This window comes from Myotis myotis, unplaced genomic scaffold (genome assembly GCF_014108235.1).
Source record: "Myotis myotis isolate mMyoMyo1 unplaced genomic scaffold, mMyoMyo1.p scaffold_m19_p_11, whole genome shotgun sequence".
In the NCBI taxonomy this organism is placed as follows: domain Eukaryota; kingdom Metazoa; phylum Chordata; class Mammalia; order Chiroptera; family Vespertilionidae; genus Myotis; species Myotis myotis.
In genome coordinates this window covers 51,112,069-51,126,911 of record NW_023416315.1, presented here as the reverse complement: position 1 = coordinate 51,126,911, position 14,843 = coordinate 51,112,069, and the positions used below count along the sequence as shown (strand labels likewise).

The 14,843-nt window shown below is 47.1% G+C and overlaps 1 protein-coding gene across 5 annotated transcripts in view; it reads right to left on the bottom strand.

The window, feature by feature from the left end:
* Nucleotides 1-14,843, bottom strand: part of TCAF1 (TRPM8 channel associated factor 1) — a 57,195-nt gene that overhangs the window by 24,513 nt on the left and 17,839 nt on the right. For all 5 annotated transcript variants that reach the window (XM_036328454.1, XM_036328451.1, XM_036328455.1 and 2 more), the window contains exon 2: nt 10,481-11,112. In XM_036328454.1, the coding sequence (XP_036184347.1) occupies nt 10,481-11,100 (620 nt within the window). In that variant the 5' untranslated portion in view covers nt 11,101-11,112. The remainder of the gene's footprint in view (nt 1-10,480; nt 11,113-14,843) is intronic.

Genomic DNA, 14,843 nt, shown 5'->3' with positions numbered 1-14,843 from the left:
ATGGGATGTCAAAATAAGTAAAATGCTTTAGGTACTCTAAGCATGTTTCTTAATTCATTCAATTCTCACAACCACCCTGAAAGGTAGTCATATTCATCCTACTTGACAGATGAGGCTTAGAGAGGTTAGCTCAGGCCCAAGGTTTTAGAGAAAGCCCCAGACAGACTTTCTGAAGTCTGTGCTTTTCCCAGGATATATGAAATATCTTCAAAGCATTTTAGAAGTAAAAGTACTAGAATCCTGAGCTCTATAATGGGGCTGCAACTAGTTCATGACAACAACCCAGTGTTTGTGCACATGAATACCTAAGAGAAAGAAGATGGGACTAGTTTTGTACATAAAGCACTAGTTCTGCACCCAGAGAAAGTGCTCAGGAAACTAACTAGATTGAGGCAGCTTTGGACGTGGAGGCTAGTGTTCTAATTGCAGATCATGATGCTTTCTAAACAGGAAGATAGGGCAGTGACTACGAGGCTTATGTCCTGGCATCTGTGCTATTCTCACTAGGCTAAAAGTAGACCACATGGTTTTATTACTTATAGTTTTTTTTTTTTTTATCATAAAAGTAGGAGCTTCTTCTGTTAAAAATTGGTTCATCTCAATAAGACCTGTGGACTCTAATTTTAGAAGGTTGAGAGAATCCCAAGTTCTTGTTTAGAATTTAACTGAGTAAGAAATGTGCAAGTAATGAGATTAAAGGTTAAAGGTTAATGTGCACTCATATGTTCAAATGAGGGTTTAAAAATAAATAACAGGACACTTTGGCAGAGTAACTAAATCCACAGGGGCTTTTAATCATAACCTCACTCAGCCTGTGATGGAAATAATCTTTCTTCTTGAATTCTGAGAGAAGCATCTTGCTGTCTTGTGTTATCTAATATTTCTAAAATGCTTTGAAGATATTTTGTATAGTCCCTGTCACAACAGGAGTGGAGAAAGATCCAAGTGCTCAACAGTAGACAATGATTAAATAGGGCACATATACAACTCTAAAGATTATATAGAATGAAAAATTGTTATGAGCAGAATTCAAAACAGCATGCATACCAAGATGACAACAATGTATAATTATGAATGAAAGGGGAAAATAATATGCAAAGATGAAAAGAGTTCTATTGTGTGTTTAAAATGTAATATTTTTTAAAAAATATATCTTTATTGATTTCAGAGCAGAAGGGAGAGGGAGAAAGAAATAGAAACATCAATGATGAGAGAAAATAATTAATTGGCTGCTTCCTTCACGCCCCATACTGAGGATCAATCCCTCAACCTGGGCATATGACCTTGACCGGAATCAAACCTGGGACCCTTCAGTCCTTAGGCTGACACTCTATCAACTGAGCCAAAACAGCTAGGGCAATCCAGCAACATTTACTAGTAAAAAGGAGTTTAAAAGAGTATCCCATGAAGAAGAATCATAATTCAAAAATATTGAAAATATCATATATATACACACATACAAATATATCCTACACATATACATCATACATTATATATAATGCCATACACACACACATATATATCATATCCTATCTAATAAAAGAGAAACATGGTAATTGGCGTACGACCGCTACCCTTCCCATTGGCTAATCAGGGCAATATGCAAATTAACTGTCAGCCAAGATGGCGGCTGACAGCCAGGCAGCTTGAAACTAACATGAGGCTTGCTTGCTTCAGTGACGGAGGACTCCAATGTTCCCGTCTGCCGCTGCAGGCCTCTGAGCTACAAGCAACTATGTAACAAACATAGAAGCTAAACAAAACCCCAGAAACCTGCCGGGCTTCAGCCAGCAGGATCGCAACATTGTAAGCAAAGGCCAGAAACCTACTTTCAGCAGCAGAGGCCTAAGAGCTGGAGACAAGCCTCAAGCTAAAGCTGGCCCAGAATAAAAAAAAAAAAAAGAAAAAAAGGAGCGGTTGGGAGCTTCAGTCACCCCCAGCCTGAAAACAGCCCTCAGTTCCTCACCCAGACTGGCCAGGCACCCCAGTGGGGACCCCCACCCTGAAGGGTGTGTGACCAGCTGCAAACAGCCATCATTCCCTCACCCAGGCTGGCCAGGCACCCCAGTGGGGACCCCCACCCTGATCCAGGACACCCTTCAGGGCAAACCAGCCAGCACCCACCCATGCACCAGGCCTCTACCCTATATAGTAAAAGGGTAATATGCCTCCCAACACCGGGATCAGCGTGACAGGGGGCAGCGCCCCAACCCCCTGATCGGCCCTGCTCTGTGTGTGACAGGGTGCGGCGCCCTCCCCCCCCTCCCCCACAAGCCCTGCTCTGTGTGTGATGGGGTAGAGCCATAACCTCCCCATCGGCCCTGCCCTGAGTGTGAGAGTGGCGGCACCCCAACCCCCTGATTGGCCCTGCTCTGTGGGTGATAGAGGGTGGCGCCCCAACCCCCTGATGGGCCTGCTCTGTGTGTGACAGGGGGCTGCGCCCCAACCCCCTGATGGGCCCTGCTCTGTGCGTGACAGGGTACAGAGCCCCAACCCCCCTGATGGGCCCTGCTCTGTGAGTGACAGGGGGAAATGCTCCAACCCCCTGATTGGCCCTGCTCTGTGCATGACAGGGGGTGGCGCCACAACCTCCCCATCGACCCTGCCTTGAGTGTGACAGGGGATGGTGCCCCAACCCCCCAATCGGCCCTACCCTGAGCGTGACTGAGAGTGGAATCACAACCTCCCGATCGCCCTGCTCTGTGTATGACAGGGGGCGGCGCCCCAACTCCCCAATTGGCCCTGCTCTGAGCCCGACCAGGGGCTGCACCTAGGGATTGGGCCTGCCCTCTGCCACCTGGGAGCAGGCCTAAGCCAGGAGGTCGTTATCTCCCGAGGGGTCCCAGACTGCGAGAGGGCACAGGCCGGGCTGAGAGGCCCCCCCTCCCCCCCGAGTGCACAAATTTTTGTGCACCGGGCCTCTAGTCTATATATATAAAAGCCTAAGCTACCATTACGACCGAATGACTGGACGACCAGCAGGTAGCTATGATGCACACTGACCCAGACCTTGCTGTTGGGGCCGTGACAGCCCGAATTTGGTTCACCTGCACCCCAGACCCAGACAGGAGGGAGGAGGAAGCCAAATTCCTTGTGGAATCAGCTGTTGGTTAGCTTGTTGCTGGGGCCAACCTCCCATGGCCCCTTCCCCCGGCAGGCCGGCCCCCCAATCAGCCCCGATCGCCGGCCAGGCTGAGGGACCCCATCCATGCACGAATTCGTACACTGGGCCTCTAATATTATATATGTAACATCACACACACATACACACATATATGTATGTATATGAGAGATATTAGAAAGGAATGGGAAAATAATTAGCAAATAGAGATTTTGTTTTATATTTTCTGTTTAGGTAATAAAAAGTGTTTGTGTGTTATATAGATGTGGAAGATCTTTAATGTGACTTCTAAACTACTTTTCTTGTCTTTTAATGTTCTTACATGTGAAGCAAGGTAATGAAATATATGCCTTATTAATAAAATTTGGAAAATAAAAGGGACCCCACTGGTGCACAAATCTGTGCACTGGGCCTCTAGTATGCATATAAGATCTTTGGTTAATCTCTTCCCGCCCTCCCCCCTTCCCTCTGAGATTCATCAGTCTGTTCCATGCTTCCATGCCTGTGCATGAGCGTCTGCCCCCTGGTGGTCAGTGTGTATCATAGTTAATGGTCGAATGGTCGCTTAGGCTTTTATATATATATTAGTGGCCCGATGCACGAAGAATCGTGCAAGAATGGGCCTTCCTTCTCCTGGTTGCCGGCACTACCTTTGCTCTGGCCAGAGCTGCCTTTCCGCCTTTCCACGGTGTCCAGAGGCCCGGAGCAGCTGGGGCAGTGTGGAATGCCTGCATCGTTGCCATGGCATCCCACCCCACCCCCGGCCACTTGGCGCCTGCATATGCAAATTAACCCACGATCTTTGTTGGGTTAATTTGCATACTCACTCCTGATTGGCTGATGGGCATCATGAAGGTACGGTCAATTTGCATCTTTCTCTTTTATGAGTGTGTGTGTGTGTGTGTGTGTGTGTATTTATTTATTTATTTTAGAGGCCCGGTGCACGACATTCGTGCACTGGGGGCTGTGGGGGTCCCTCAGCCTGACCTGCACCCTCTCCAATCTGGGAGCACTCAGGGGAGCCCTCTCCAATCCGAGAGTTTCTGTCTGTCTTTGCAATCATATGAGCAAATTGTCTGAGACCCCAACTCAGTTTGGTTTGTTGCTCACAGAATAATAGAGGCATTTGTTTTTCTTTGCTTCATTGGTAGAGATTTCCTGGAAGTTTTAGGATATCTTCCCTTTAATTTTTCCTAGACACTCTGATTTTACTTATGACTCTCACCTTTGCTTTCCCTCCATCCTCCACTGCAACAGTAACTTGCTCCAGGCTCACTTCGCTCTAGTGTCTAGGAGATCCGTCTGCCACCAGAACTACGATTCCCAGAATTCCTGGTGCTCCCCATGATCTTGGTTTTCCATTCCTGCTCTGTCTCCATCCCATGGTCTCCCACTCTGCCAAGTCCTCCAAGCCGCCAGCTCTCCCTCTCTGCTCTCCGTCTGGCAGCTTGGGGAGCCAAGTTCCCCAGGCCGCTCCACTCTCCACCAGCTCTCCCACTCTGCTCCGTGCCTGGTGCCTGTGTATGCAAATTAATATGCCATCTTTGTTGGGTTAATCTGCATACTCACTCCTGATTGGCTGGTGAGTGTAGCGGAGGGATGGTTAATTTACATGTTTCTCTATTATTATATAGGACTAGAGGCCTGGTGCACAAAAATTTGTGCACTCGGGGCAGGGGGGGGGGGTCCCTCAGCCCAGCCTGTGCCTATTCACAGTCCAGGACCCCTTGGGGGATGTCCACCTGTTGACTTAGGCCCACTCCCTGGGGGATCAGGCCTAAGCTTACAGTCAGACATCCTTCTAGCAGCCAGGGAGCCCTTGGGGATGTCCGACTAAAGGCTTAGGCCCCCAAGGGATCAGGTCTAAACCGTTAGTTGGACATTCTTAGTGCTGCCACAGAGGTGGGAGAGGCTCCTGGCACCACCACTGCGCTGGCCAGCCCTGAGCCAGCTTCTGGCTGAGTGGCACTCCCCATATGGAAGTGCACTGACCACCAGGGGGCAGCTCCTGCATTGAGCATCTGCCCCCTGGTGGCCAGTGCGCATCATAGCAACCGGTCACTCTGCCGTTCAGTCAATGTGCATATTAGCCTTTTATTATTATTATATAGGATGTCCCTATTTCCCCCCTTTTGCCCCCTCTACTCAGCTCTTGCCCCCCACTTCTCTCTGGCCATCACCATACTGTTGTCTGTGTCCATGGGTTGTGCATATATTTTCTTTGGCTAATCCCTTCTTTAAATTCACTTCTTTAAATTTGTATTTTCAGATAAGTGCTTATAACTGCACTATTATATATTTTCTATTATATCATTTAGAATTAAGATATTTTTTAATTGAACCCTTGTAAATTTTAGCGCAATTTAATAAATTATGCTAGAAGCAATTAGGAGATTTTTCATGTAATGCAGATACATTTCAATTAATATTTTATTAATTTTTAAATTTTTTAATATTTTAATTTGAAATAATATCATACATCTAAAAAAACTATAAAATACTACAGCATATTATATGTACCCTTCACCCAGTTTCTTAGGTGTTAATAATTTAAACATAACCATTATACAACTAACAGAATTTGGAATATATTTTTCTTATAATCTCTTTAATGTTACTTAATCCATTTACTTTGTTTTTGTTAATCTTCACCCAAGGATATTTTTCCATTGAATTTTAGAGAGAGTGAAGGGAAAGGGAAAGACACATTGATTGGATGCCTCCTGCACATGCTTTGATAGGGACTGGGGATCAAGCCAGCAACTGAGGTACATGCCCTTGACTGGAATTGAACCTGGGACCCTTCAGTCCACGGGCTAATGCTCTATCCACTGAGCAAAACAGGCTGCAGCTTAATTCATTTACTTTTAATTTATATGTGTCTTTATATTTAAAGTGGGTTTTGTTTTTGATTCACCCTCATAATCTGTCCTTTAATTGGTGCATTTATGCCACTGACTTTCAGAGTGCTTACTGATAGAGTTACTACCATATCAGGCGGCTTCTGGGTCTTCTGGGTCCCGCCCTGCCTTGCCTTTTTTTCTTCTTTTTTCTATGACATTTCAATTTATTTAAAAGAAGCCAATATACAGGATATAAAGGGTATGATATTTACAACAATACAGTAAATAGGTTGGTTTCCCGGTAGGATCAGTAGTCTTTTAGTGAGTATTAACCCCTGTTCCCCTTGATGCTCGACCCAGCTGGCAGACAAACAGCAACAGTGGGGTGGGATGGGACTGCAGGATAGAAAGTCTCCCTGAAGGGATTAAAAATCACGTAGATGCTAAAATGTCCACGAAGGGGTCTTGGGGGTGAAGGGTGCCTCTGCCTCATTCCTTTGAGGGCTTGGAAGCAGGAATGCTGAAGGATTTGCCCCAAACTAACACACAGCCCACCCTGAGCCTGTAAATCTTTCACCCATGGAATATTCCCTTCCTGAGAGAATCAGCCCTAATCCCTCAGCCAGTGCCTGGAGGAGCTGCCCAGGCCATGGGCACAGCCAGGACTGTGGACATTCATGGCATTTCCACTCCCACTCCAGCTGCCTAACAACTCTGCCCTGCTCCCCTCGCCCACCTCCCCCGTCACCCCATCAGGACACAGTGCACAGGAGGGGACACTGGTTTTCCCATGCCCATTGGGAACTGGCTGTTTCTGTTTTCTGGAGTAAAAAGGTTCCCGTGGGTCGGGTAAGGTCTCTGCTTGGCAAGTTCTGTAACAGAGCCACTGACCACACCCACCTCCTCTGGGCATGGAGCAGCTCGGGCCCTGGGAGCTCATCTCTCTGGCAGAACTGAAGGGAAGACCCTGTGTACCCTTTGGTCCCTCACCCTTCACGTGCCCAGAACCATCAGTGTCACACTTCCTAATTCCTATCACTGTATTTCATTAGTTCCATAGTGTTTTACTAATCATGAATCTAAACAGATTGGTTCAAATAGAGATCGTTCTATTTTTAAAGTAGCTGGGGCTTCTGGGGGAAGGCCTTGCCTTGCAGCCTGGACCCGCTGATGAGCGGATCCTGGGCCCCAAGGCAAGACTCGCTGCAGGGGCTTCTGGGGGAGGGCCTTGCCTTGCAGCCTGGACCTGCTGATGGGCCATTCCCGGGCCCCAAGGCAAGACCTGCTGCTGGGGGCGGGCCTTGCCTTGCAGCCCGGACCCGCTGATTTGTGGTTCCCAGGGCGCAAGGCAAGACTGGCTGCTGGGAGCGGGCCTTGCCTTGCAGCACCGACCCGCTGATGGGCAGTTCCCAGGCCGCAAGACAAGACCGGCTGCTGAGGCTTCTGGGGGCGGGTCTTGCTTTGCAGCCTGGACCGCTGATGGGCAGTTCCCAGGCCTCAAGGCAAGACCGGCTGTTGAGGCTTCTGGTGGCAGTCCCCACTGGGGTGAGGGGCTGAGGGCTGTTTTTAGGTTGCCCGCACCCCCTTTAGGGTGGGGGTCCCCACTGGGGTGCCTGGCCAGCCTGGATGAGGGGCTGATGGCTGTTTTTAGGCTGCCCGCACCCCCTTTATGGTGGGGGTCCCCACTGGGGTGCCCGGCCAGTCTGGATGAGGGGCTGAGGGCCGTTTTTAGGCTGGCGGGTGACTGAAGCTCCCAACCTCTCCTTTTTTTCTTTTTTTTAAATTTATTCTGGGATTTATTTACCTTCTATAGCTGTCACGGGAGCTGAGAGCCGGCTTTAGCTCTGAGGCCGGCTCCAGCTTGAGGCCTCGGCTGCTGAAAGCAGGGTATCTGGGCTTTGTTTAGCTTCTATAATTGAAACTCTGTTGCTATCACTGGCGCTCTAAGCTCTGAGCCCGCTGACTACTGAAAGCAGCTATCTGGAGCTTGTTTAGCTTCTATAATTGCAACATTGTTGCATCCGGAGCTCAGAGCTGGGCTGCCGCAGGCCGGGAACATTGGCTTCCTCCGTCACTGGAGCAAGCAAGCCTCCTGTTCACTTCAGCTGCCTGGCTGCTGGCCGCCATCTTGATTGGCAGTTAATTTGCATATCCTGCTGGTTAGCCAATGGGAAGCATTCGGGGGTATGGTCAATTTGCATCTTTCTCTTTTATTAGTGTAGAAGATAGATCTGAGAGATCTACCCATTAGTGATATTTTGGCCTTTTTCTTACGTAATATTTTCTAAACATAGCTATATTTTTTTGAGCAAAATTAGGAACATACTGAACAACAGCTTAGTATCCTACTTTATTTCATTTAATAGTGTTCCCCAAAAGATTTTCCCCATGTCCTTAAATATTCTTGGAAACATATATTTCTAGTGGTTGGTTAATAATTTTGTAATTTATTTAGCCATTCTACTCTTCCCTATTACAAATAATGCTAAATTGCATATCCTTATACATGAATCTGATTACATCCTGATTATTTATTTTTCAAAGTTCTATTAAAAGAACCTATATTTAAAGGTTTATTGCAGTTTAATTTACATAAAGTAAAATTATTTCAACTTAGGTGTACAATTAATGAGTTTTGAAAAATGCATATAGTTTTTTCCCCACAACACCAGGTGGGAGAAAGATAGCTCAATGCTTATATTTCAGCATTGGGCACTTGAGAGCTAATATTAAGAAAATTGTGGGGGAAAGGAGAGAGGATTGTTTTCTCATCTTCCCTACTAATATCAACTATGCATTTAATCATTATTTCATCTCTCTCTCTCTCTCTCTCTCTCTCTCTCTCTCTCTCTCACACACACACACACACACACACACACACACACACACACTGTACCTTTTATTTTCTTCTGCTTACTTCATTTCAGACAGTTCACTCAGGAAAATAACTATTGTCATCCTCAATTCATACACAAGTCAGAAAATTACCTATCTACCATATGAGTAATGCTATGATATACCTACCTGTATAACCAGAGTCAAAAGGTGTGATGTAATGTTACCTAATAAATAACCAATATAATGACCCATAATTTCCACAATAGATTCTATATATTTTCCTAATTAAGTCAGATTTTTTTCTCAAGTGTTAGTCTTCAAGTTGATTTTACCCATGAACGAACACACATGTGCATATACACACACATACACAGACAGACAACCCAACCAGCCCCAAATTAGAATCACTGATGATGAGAGATGATTTAGGCACAGCCAAAGAAAAAAGAGGCATGGTTTTGGTAGAAAAATACATCTTTTTAAGGCAACTAAGGGGGATTAAACTGGTAAGAAATAGAACTATGGTCAAGTCTTACCTTCCTCTTCCTTAGGATCAAGATCATTGGTAAGCTGAAGTTTGATTGATTTGATCAGTCACTATTTCTCTGAATAACTGTGTCTCTCCTCATTGAACATGTGAGAACGGAGCTGGGGGTGTTCTAGGAGTTCTATGCCAGGACACTCATTCCCTGTCTCTCTACTAACCCTGGTGTGCCCTCCTCACCCAATCCTATCTTACTCTGTTCCTATCAGTCAGAAATACCACTGCTGAGAGTTTTAATGTACAATATAGGGCGTGGTCTGGTACACCTTTTTTACTCCTGGGACTTCCAGCTTCTAATCTCTTTCAATCATCCGTCCAATACAAGTTTATCGACCACCAACCAACCTACTCTGTTCAGCACTGTCAGAGGGATGGGAGCACAATGTGAACAGAACAGGTTGGGCAGTGCCCTCAAAGACTTTCAGTGTAGCTGCCTCTACATCACGTACCTCCTTCATTCTCCACCATCAGGTCTTTTGTCCCCAGAGATAAAATCCTCTCCGAACTCCTAGATATAGCATATATCACTGGTGCCATCTTTTCTGCTATCTCAGTTTCTCACTGCTATCCTAATCCTATCTTGCCAGACATTTAAAAACCTTTGCCACAGCTCTATAGGCCAGCGGTTGTCAACCTTTTAGACCCCATGGACCACCAGTGGTCCACGGACCACCGGTTGGTGACCGCTGCTCCAAAGGTTTCCTTAAACCAGCGGTCGCCAATCTTTTGGACCTTATGGACCACCGGTTGGCGACCACTGCTCTAGGCTGTTTTATGGGGTCCCTCTTGTCCATTTTCTTTTCTTCACATTTCAGTTTCATGCAACCTTCTTCTATGACCCTTTCTGAATCTGTCATGCCAATTCTAGGATTCAGCAATATATTTTATTAAGCTAGATGCTGAGGGACATAATGGCCACTAAGAAATTTCTCCCCTCAAAGAGATAAGTGGTCTGGTCTGAGGAGGCAGCTGCATTGGAGACCCTGCCCCTACTGTGACTAAGGATATTTTAAAATCTGGTTGACTTATGGTGAATCCACCAAATTCTCTTCTGATAGTCTAGAAATAACCTGAACACAAAAATGTGTCTGTTTTTTAACCTGGGACCAATCCCCACTGAGGTAATGTACTCACCTAACTAAGACTGGAGTCTTGGGCATCTTCTTAGACACTTTACAGAAACTTGTGTCTCCTTTGTTGTCAGTGAAGTATATGCCTGCCACGCTGGTCACGAGGTTCCCAGGGAAAGTGAACAGAACCCTTTCATCGTCGCCTTGGTTGGCCCAATCCCAGGCTTGGCCTCCAATGAGCAAACCTCCTCCATGTTTCATAAACTTGACCAACTTTTCAGTCATGGTTTCATTGTAGGCGTCAACACAGTAAACCCCCAGGGAGTCTTTCACTTCCGGTTCAAGCTTTGCCTCCACCCCAGAGCCCTCGAGGATTTTGGCCAGAGGTGCCAGGGATGGGTGTACACCTACGGGGGCCCCAGGGGAAGAACAAAGCCACCCCACTGCATTGAGGAGAAAGGTAGTGAGCTGGGCTTCTACCAAGTAGTCTTCATGGGATACCACCACCAGGCGGCCTCGGCCATAGGAGGATGCAGCAATGAGGACCTGGCCCATGTCATTCAGCATCACTGGGAAGGAAGCCTCTCCAATAAGAAGAAGTTCACATGGGACGGCATCTTCAGGGACATCCCAGCTTGTCACTCCATTCATAAGGGCTTCAAAGGCAGCTGAAGGGGTCGCCATGGTTATGGGCTTCTGCAGAGAGAAAGCAAAGATTCAGCTTGGTGAAGAACAGATAAGCAAACAAACAAATCAGGTCATTACTCTGCTAGCTGGGGCAATTCTTCCATCACCCAGATGAGACTGACATCGTGAAATGACTCAGGCACTCACCAGGGGTGGCAGTGTCTCCAATCTAGAAGACCCCATAGCACTCTGTCCTCTTAAACTCTTGGGGTCAAACTAAAAGGGCTCAATGCTTTTTCATCACCAAAGGAAACAAACAGAAGTGAAGACTGTGTCCCAAAAGAGATACAGTATGTTTAGGTATTAAGCCCAGAACCTGTGAATGTGACCTTGTTTGGAAATAGGGTCTTTGCAGACATGAGCAAGTTAAGATGAGGTCATACTGGATTTGAGGGGACTCTAATCTAATGACTGGTGTCCCCATAAGAAGAGGAAAATTGGACAGAGACACATAGACAGGGGAGAATGCTATGAGAAGAGGACACAGGGACTGGAATGAAACATTTACTAGCCAAGGGATGCCAAAGATTGCTGGCAAACACCAGGAACTAGAAAGAGGCATGGGATGGATTCTTCTTCAGAACTTCCAGAAAGAACAACTTTGCCAACACCTGGACTGAAAACTCATAAGCCTCCAGAACTATGAGAGAATATCGTTCTGTTGTTTAAGCCACCTAGTTTTTGGTAATTTGTTCCAGCAGTCCCCAGAAACTAATACAGTGATGCAGCATGTTTCCCGCCCCTTTCCCACCACTGGGCTCCCACACTGATCTTATTAATCCCAGCTGGGGGAACCCAGAATTTCAGTCTGAAAAGTCTGGGTCCTCAGAGACAGTGCTTTGGCCATAGTCACAACCTGGCTAAGAGGAAAGCAGAAGTCCTCTGTGGCTAGAGTCCAGGTCCCAGATAAGCAGAAGGCAACAAGTTATGAAATTATGGCAGATGCTTACTTGCACCTGTCCAGGTGGAGGAAGGTGTGTATGTCTGTGGATATGTACTCACAAAAATCCTTGGCTTCTACACATGAGCACCCCACTAAGGATACTCTACAGTCTTACTCCACTGTATGCACTTTATTGAAACAGTTCCCCAAGTACAGATGTGTTTCCACACTGTGAACATCCAGGGCTTGTCATCCTCACTGATCACTCTACTCAGTGGCCCTGGGCAGTACTGTTCTCTTGGTCCCTGAGGCTCTCACCACCTCTAACCTTATGACCCAAGCCCACATTATCTGCCACCTCTAGAACCATTTACTTCTTTTACCTCTTCTGAAAAGGTAGGTATTCCTTATGATTTTATCTTTGGCAATTACCATTTTTCTATATCCTTTGTCAGAGAACAGACTCATTCTCAAGGGATTACAAGTTCAGCTCTGGAGTTAGGCTGTGTGGGTCTGAATCTCAGCTTTGCTGTTACTAACTGTGAAATCAGACAACTCATCTCATATTTAGTTTCCTAAATCTTTAAGTAGGGATAATAGGATCTATCACATAAGGTTGTCCTAAAGATTAAAGGAAATTGCATAGGTTAAGTGTCTTTTAATTATTTATTATATTTATGAATATTCAATTATTATATATGTACTAGAGGCCCGGTGCACAAAAATTTGTGCACTCGGGGGGAAGGAGGGGTCCCTCAGCCCGGCCTGTGCCCTCTAGCAGTCTGGGACCCCTCGGGAGATAACGACCTGCTGGCTTAGGCCTCCTCCCAGGTGGCAGAGGGCAGGCCCAATCCCTAGGTGCAGCCCCTGGTCGGGCTCAGAGCAGGGCTGATTGGGGGGCTGGGGCACCACCCCCTGTCACACTCAAGGCAGGGTCGATGGGGAGGTTGCGGCGCGACCCCCTGTCACGCACAGAGCAGGGCCAATCTGGGGGTTGGGGCACTGCCCCCTGTCACACACAGAGCAGGGCCCATCAGGGGGGTTGGGGCTTCGTACCCTGTCATGCACAGAGTAGGGCCCATCAGGGGGTTGGGGAGCTCCCTCCTGTCACGCACAGAGCAGGGCCCATCAGGGGGTTGAGGAGCTCCCCCCTGTCACTCACAGAGTAGGTCCGATAGGGGAGTTGGGGCACCGTCCCCTGTCACACACAGAGCAGGGCAGATCAGTGGGTTGGGGCGCCACCCTCTATCACCCACAGAGCAGGGCCGATCAGGGGGTTGGGGCGCCGCCACTCTCACACTCAGGGCAGGGCTGATGGGGAGGTTATGGCTCTACCCCGTCACACACAGAGCAGGGCCTGGGGGGGCGGGGGGGTTGGGGCGCCGCACCCTGTCACACACAGAGCCGCAGGGCGATCAGGGTGTTTGGGCGCTGCCCCCTGTCATGCTGATCCCGGTGCCGGGAGGCCTCTCAGCTCCGCTGATCCCGGTGCTGGGAGGCATATTACCCTTTTACTATATAGGATAGAGGCCTGGTGCATGGGTGGGGCTGGCTGGTTTGCCCTGAAGGGTGTCCTGGATCAGGGTGGGGGTCCCCACTGGGGTGCCTGGCCAGCCTGGGTGAGGGAATGATGGCTGTTTGCAGCTGGTCACACACCCTTCAGGGTGGGGGTCCCCACTGGGGTGCCTGGCCAGTCTGGGTGAGGGGCTGAGGGCTGTTTTCAGGCTGGGGGTGACTGAACTCCCAAACGCTCCTTTTTTCCTTTTTTTTTTTTTTATTCTGGGCCAGCTTTAGCTTGAGGCTTGGCTCCAGCTCTTAGGCCTCTGCTCCTGAAAGTAGGTTTCTGGCCTTTGCATACAATGTTGCGAATCTGCTGGCTGAAGTCCGGCGGTATTTGTTACAATGTTTGAAACTGCAGGCTCAGAGGCCAGGAGCCGCAGGCGGGGAACGTTCGTTTCCTCCGTCACTGAGGCAAGTAAGCCTCATGTTAGTTTCAAGCTGCCTGGCTGCCGGCCACCATCTTGGCTGACAGTTAATTTGCATATCTCGCTGATTAGCCAATGAAAAGGGTAGCGGTCGTACGCCAATTACCATGTTTCTCTTTTATTAGTGTAGATATGCGCATATAGAAATACACGCACATATCTATGTATACTAGCTTATAATTATTTGGTTAAATGTAAACTAAATATGTGCATAATAGAAAATTCTTATAAAGTAAACAAAAAAACTAACCTAATATTAGATTTTACAAACACTGAATTAAGCATTTATTGATTCTGATTTTTATAGTTTTCATAATTTTGGAGCCAATACTAATACTAATTAGTGCTCTATTGAGTTCTCAAGTATTTCTATGAACCCTTGAAAAAGCCCCTGGCACAGGTACCATGCCCTGGTCCTAATGTAACTGGTGAAGAACAGATAAACAAACTCAAGGCCTCCGTGCAAGAGCCACTCTCTGATTGGCATCAGTCTTTAAAAGTAAAGAAGTCTTACATTTATTCTTTTCCCTCCAAACTAGCTTCTCTTTGGTAATTTCCCAAGCTTGATGTCCCTAGTTGTTAAAGAGGATAACCTCTAGACCAGAAAACTACCTAGAAGATACAGTCAGCAAACATTTCGTTAATAAGAGCTTGTCTCTTCCCTGCTCCTCCTGGTGTTCACAAATAACCAGGACAGCAAGCCACAGAGTCACAGTTGTATCCCTTCTGCCCCTGCTCCATATCCTGTCAATGTCCTCATTCACAATTCCCAATCATGCTGCCACTAACCTAGTTCAGGTCCTCAGTAACTCACTCCTTCACTAAACTGATCCAGTTTCTCTGTCACCAGTTACCTGTTGTTACCTCTATTC